This window comes from Alosa sapidissima, chromosome 1 (assembly GCF_018492685.1).
Source record: "Alosa sapidissima isolate fAloSap1 chromosome 1, fAloSap1.pri, whole genome shotgun sequence".
In the NCBI taxonomy this organism is placed as follows: Eukaryota; Metazoa; Chordata; class Actinopteri; order Clupeiformes; family Clupeidae; genus Alosa; species Alosa sapidissima.
Genome location: NC_055957.1, coordinates 37,806,918 through 37,812,917, shown reverse-complemented (window position 1 = coordinate 37,812,917; position 6,000 = coordinate 37,806,918). Strand labels below are relative to the sequence as shown.

The 6,000-nt window shown below is 41.8% G+C and overlaps 1 protein-coding gene across 1 annotated transcript in view; it reads left to right on the top strand.

The window, feature by feature from the left end:
• The first annotated feature begins 1,779 nt into the window (after positions 1–1,779).
• Positions 1,780–6,000, top strand: part of LOC121682734 (zinc finger and SCAN domain-containing protein 12-like) — a 51,622-nt gene continuing 47,401 nt past the window's right edge. Inside the window, exons 1-2 of the mRNA XM_042062699.1 lie at positions 1,780–2,537; positions 2,959–3,144. Coding sequence (XP_041918633.1) covers positions 1,980–2,537; positions 2,959–3,144 — 744 coding nt within the window. The 5' untranslated portion in view covers positions 1,780–1,979. The remainder of the gene's footprint in view (positions 2,538–2,958; positions 3,145–6,000) is intronic.

Sequence of the window (6,000 nt, the reverse complement as noted above, 5' to 3'; positions counted from 1 at the left end):
ATTACAGTGCATGAAAATGCACTGTACTGTTCTTCCTAGGCTTCTTCTTATTACAGTGCATGAAAATGCACTGTATTGTTATTCCAAAAGTCTTCTTATTACAGTGCATGAAAATGCACTGTACTGTTCTTCCTAGGCTTCTTCTTATTCTTATTCTTATTATTCGTCTTCTTCTAATGCAGTTAATGCAGCTTCAACCGTTTAACGTAGAAACTTCATTCAAACTATGTTGCGTAGGTCTTACTTAGAACATGTGGGCTTTGGGGGGATTTTTCAGCTTTGTAACTTTTATACTTTTTAAACTATTAATTAAAAACTACTCAATTTCCCCATGATGCATGCTGGGTTGAACACAATGCATACTGGGATGGACGCAATGCTTGCTGGTCAGAAATTCTGTCCGACTTCTGTCAGCCGGGGAGGGACTTACCACCGTGACACCATGTCACATGACCTTAAAATATCGCGGCAGTCTTAGCCTGCAGACAGATCTTGCAGTTGCCTTCCACGAGCTGCATGAGCTAAAACACGCCCTCATGACGTCAGTTCAAAGACGTGATACAGTAGGGCCATTTGGGAGGAATGTCCTCATGACTATTTTGACAGTAGTCTCATGCTGCTTCCTTTTGTTGGAATATGCGAAAATAAACAGAAATCGAAGGGATACCTTCTTATACGTGATTTCTGCAACAATGGTAGGCTAGCCTACTGAAAACGTTTGGATATTCTGTTATTTTCTGCTGTTGGCTAAATAGATAGACACACATATAGGGGAAACACTTGATATTGAATTTATGTGCTACAATGCAGGCCTGTTAACTGTATGACAACAGTGGTTTATTTAAACTACATCATAAGAATTTATTTCGTCAGTCATTATGCTCATTTTAATGAGTAAGAATGAAAGTTCTGCTGTGTTTATTGCAAACAACATTCCGCGATATCTCCCGCGAGTCACATCAGGCAGACTGTAGCCTGTCTGTCCGGGATGAGCTGCCCTCTGTTGTAGCTCCTCCCGGCTAGCCTCTGAAGATCACGTTTACGTAGAAAGCCAGACAAAGTCAGACTCAGTCGAAGTCCCTCCCCGGCTGACAGAAGTCGGACAAAATTTCTAACCAGTAAGCATTGCGTCCATCCCAGTATGCATTGTGTTCAACCCAGCATGCATCACATCAAGTCAGATCTGCACAGATCTGCCTGAAGTCGAACACGCCTATTCATTTGTATGGAGGGCGGGACTTAGTCACTCTCTCCAGTTATATATAATACCTCCATGATCTGCACAGATCTGCCTCAAGTCGAACACGCCTAGTGGTCTCCCTCCCTCTCACTTCCGTCAATATGTGACCTGCACGCATGCACCAGTAGCCTAGTTAGTAGTTTGAGCAGAGTTGACGAAGTATCAGGTTGTGGGAAGATAGTTTGTGAACAGTCATGGCTATAACGTGCATCGTGAAGGGCTGTGATAACAAGCAGAAGCATTATAGTGCCGTCATGTTTCACAGAATTCCATCTCAGTACAAACGGCAAAAAGCTTGGTTGGCTGCTCTGAACATGAATCCAACAACACCGGGGTGGATTCTGAAGGGCTGGCGTGTTTGCTCCAAGCATTTCACACAGGAGGACTATACCTCCACACAGGATTACGCCTCCATGATGCGGCCACACCGACAATATTCAAATCACCAACACAACAAAGTGGCTCATCACCCAACACTGTAAGTGACCCCTTATAGGACAACCAAATACCATACATAAGTGGCAGTAAACTTAGCTTATCCAACCTGAGTTCACCAGTTAAGAAAAGTAGGCCTACTTGGTGGTAAGTCAGACTACGTGCCTATGTTACAGGAAACGGTTCGGACAGTAGGAGCGAAGTTCTAGTTAACTAGGACTTAATAAAAAATAAAAAAAGTATTTTAGAGACAAGACAAACGAGTCCAGGAAGTGACGTCAAACTGGAATATACTATATTGTTTATGGATAATACGGCGGGAAAAACGTGTTTTTTACAGTCTATGGAAAATATAGTCACATTAGGTAGAACATTTTTATTATTATTCGTAATTAACATTTATTTATTAAATAATCGATTGCGCGTGACTGTCCACGTGATCTACCAGAGTCAGGCTGGGAGGAGCTTGAAAAGACGACCCTGGAAAGAGAAACAGTTCAACTGGTTCAACTTCAAGCTCAAGGCATCAGCATTGCACTCACTGGTCACTGCTCCATCGAATATGGGAAGACTTTGTGCGGTCAGAAACTGCGGTAAAATCTCTCCACAAAGGAGTTGTCATCGGCTTCCTTTCCACAACCCTGAACTACTAAAGTTGTGGCTTTCATTCCTCGGGTTTGACACAAACACCCCTGTAGATGTTCTTCGAGAAGCTGACCATCGTGTTTGTGCCATGCACTTTCGGCACGAAGACTATGTTCAATCTACACGTTCTGGAAGAAAGTCTCCAACGAAACTCTATCTGATAAGGACAGCTGTACCGACGCTTAGTGGACCAATGCTAGACGAAGAAGACCTTTGGGTAAGCTAAACAACATACAATGTTATTTGTATGACTAGTTTGACCTAGGACTAGGAAAATAGCCTCCAAACACTTTCCTGGGTAGCTACAGAGGTTCGATAATTGCAGTCAGGGGCATTATATATTAGAACATTTTGTTGTTTTGGGGGGTGGGGGGGTTGCTAAACTAACCACTCAGTGAGTTGCACAGTTTTGAAAACGAACGTTAAGGATTGTTGTTAGGACATGTTTGTGCATGCCCATAGCCAGCCACTCTGAAACAGTCAAAGGCGATTCAAAACGAGTCAAAGTCGAGACAGGATCCATCTTCAAGGGGGACCACCCTTTCAACCACCTTGAAATGGCACAGTCTGAGCAATCATTACAACAGTGCTTGTGTCAGTAATATTGATGAGATGTTGTGTTGTGCAACTTGTTACAGGCTGTTGGTGGTGTAGAACCCCTTGTTTTCAAAGCTCCTGCGAAAGACCGGCCTTCTACCTCCGGCATGTCCTTGGTCCTCACCAGCCCACAGCAACGGCTTCAGCAATCCACCAAATCCCCAAGGAAGTCTTTATCTGGCAGTTACCTTGCTTTCCCTGTGATCAGGGAGAGGCTGTCACTATCTGTAAGTTTGTATATTGTTTTGTCTTGTTGTGATTCAATCACTAGAATATTAAGGATTCCTTTGTTTATGTTTATGCATAACATACTGTGGTGTGTACTTTATAAATAAAAGTGAAAAGAAGTATGAAAAGTGAAAAGAAGTATGAAAAATGGCTTTTTATGTAAACATTTTTAACAGAAGCTGAATGCAAAGGTAAGTGGGGATAAGGCCTAGTCCACACGTACCAAACCTATCTTTTTTCCCTCCGTCTTCTCTGGAACCTTATCAAGAATATTTGCGTCCAAACGGATCCATCTCAACACGACTCAACACGTTACTTCATATCCCAGGCCTATAGGTGGCACTGTTTCTTTACAGAAATTGACCAAAGCTTGCGCTGTAGGCTATACAAACAGACAGAATAGGCTACGACGAAATGGCTAGTGCAAGGAAACCAGAATTGTTTGTGTGGACTTATAGTGAACTGTCAACTGTAACACTAATAAACTTAATTTTTACGGTTTGTGGAGGGTGCAGTCCCGTCCTTTATTTGGCTAACGCAGGTAAAAATAATCTCCTTTACTTTCTTTGGTTGTAGGATAGTCCGCGATTCACATTAGTTTTGGTTATCACCGCAAGTGCAAAGGCTAGGCGTACCCAAGTTCTAGGCTATTCTGTCGCCACATTTATAATATTGCTATAATACCTTTGTTGGTAACAGTCGATACTTTTGCTTGCATCAAATTGCGCATTCGCATTTAGTGCGCATCTATAGGCTTAACATGAGTTCTAAGCATCTTTGTATGCTCATATCTGACTTCACTATGAATGCATTTATTTATGTTGTAAGACATGTAAAATAAATTAATGACACTGGCACTACGCACAAATTAATGTAAACTTACACCGCACTTCCCTAATAACTTAAGTTCTCTTGTGTCACTGACAGTAGCTAGAATGCATAAAAAAACACCGGGAAAAACAGTGTTCAGTCCACCAAGTCATAAGCTATCAGCGCTGCACAGCATCAGTTGTGATATTTATCCTACGGAGTGTAATCGTAGGTAATGTCATGTATGAAAACTAGTATTGTTAGGCAATACTATAAGTGTCAAGTCCTGGGCAGCTGAGGTGTGGCGATGACCTCATCGATACGCAAGTTGGATGTGCGGTTTCGCTGTCCAAACGAATTCAAAAGGGCTACGGTTTCAGATTTTTCCACTCTGGGACCAGGTTTCAAAAAAGTGTGGTTTCGGGCAGTGCGTTTACAGGATTCGTTTGGACGCTCAGCCAAGACGAAGCAAAACCTCTGCGTTTAACCCAAAAAGCGTCTCCGTGTGGACGGGCCCTAAGTCGGTGGTAGTGTAGTGGTTAAGGAGCTGGAGTGGTGGCATGTAGTGGTTAAGGAGCTGGGCTAGCGTGCAGTAGCCTGAAAGTTGTCGGTTCAATTCCCGGCTTGAGCAAGGCACCTTAACCCCAAGTTGCTCCGGGGACAATGTGATCCCTTGTAATATAGCTGACATATGTAAGTCACTTTGGTCTTTGTCTGCTAAATGTAATGTAAAGTCAGAATAAGTTCTCTATCTTGAGTCTGAACCCCACAGGGGGGGTTTGCCGCCTCTGTTAAAAAAAGTCTAGCGGAAACACTGTCCTCATCCAAGTGGTTGGCCCTTGAGTGCCCACTCCAGAATTACACGATAAGCCACAAGTCGGCATTGCCTGAGGATTACATATTAACATACACTGCGTCAGCAACTAGTAATGAGACGGTGGCACAGTTTTCGAAAACACTGTAGTCTAGCTATATGCGAATTATACAAATTGGCTCTGACTAGGAAATGCAATACAACAACGTAGCTTGCCTTTCTGACAATTGTCCATTCGGTCCTTCCGGTGTGGGGCATTTCTTCCAGTTTATCGTTGAGACCCAGAAGTATACAGCACGGGTTTAGACATTAGCTGACGCACTTTGTTGTCTGTGATGCAGACTGACGACACATCAGCCTCGTCGACCGAGGGATAAGTACATTTTTAATCTCAAAACAAATTTCATATTTTTCCGTCATTGTCGAAAACATGTTCTATCATAGTAGCTAAACATTGATCAGAAATTACTGCTTTGCTCTTTGCAATGTTTTTGTTCTTCCTCCTCCTTGTACCCCTATTTTTACAGTACCTGTACCCATCTGACAAACTTGTCTTTTGTCTCTGTGATACTGTAATTCTTGTTGATATAAATCTGCAACCAGTCAAAATCTATTGAGTAGTCAGTACTGTAAACAAATGGAAAGCATGATGTTCAGGGCCCTACAATTTGTTTATTGTACAATATACAGTCTACAATGCACTGTACTGCAGTATACAATAATAGGGACACAAATCATCTATCTCATTCCCACCTTCAACAACCTGTTTGCTCTCTGAACTGGCTTATATTCGTTGTCACATCATTTGAAACAAGTGAAATCAATTTTCAATCAGTTACTGTACAATACTGTAAGCAAAGTGTATGGCCTTGCACATTGTGCTTTCCATTTGTTGAGTGGACTGACAGTTCTGAATGCTCAATAGATTTTGACTGGTTGCAGATTTATATTAACAAAGAACAAGAATAACAGTATAACAGAGACAAAGGACACAGGGTACAGTACTGTAAAAATAGGGGTACAAGGAGGAGCTAGAACCATGCAAAAATAAATGCTTTAAAAAAAAAAAAAAAAAAGAAATTGTTTTTTTTTTTTTACTTTTTGGTGTATTGTTTACTGACTTCTTGATAGTGTATATAATGTGTATATATATTAGGGGTGTAACGGTTCATGTATTTGTATTGAACCGAAACGGTACGGGCGTCACGGTTCGGTGCATGAATTGACAAAA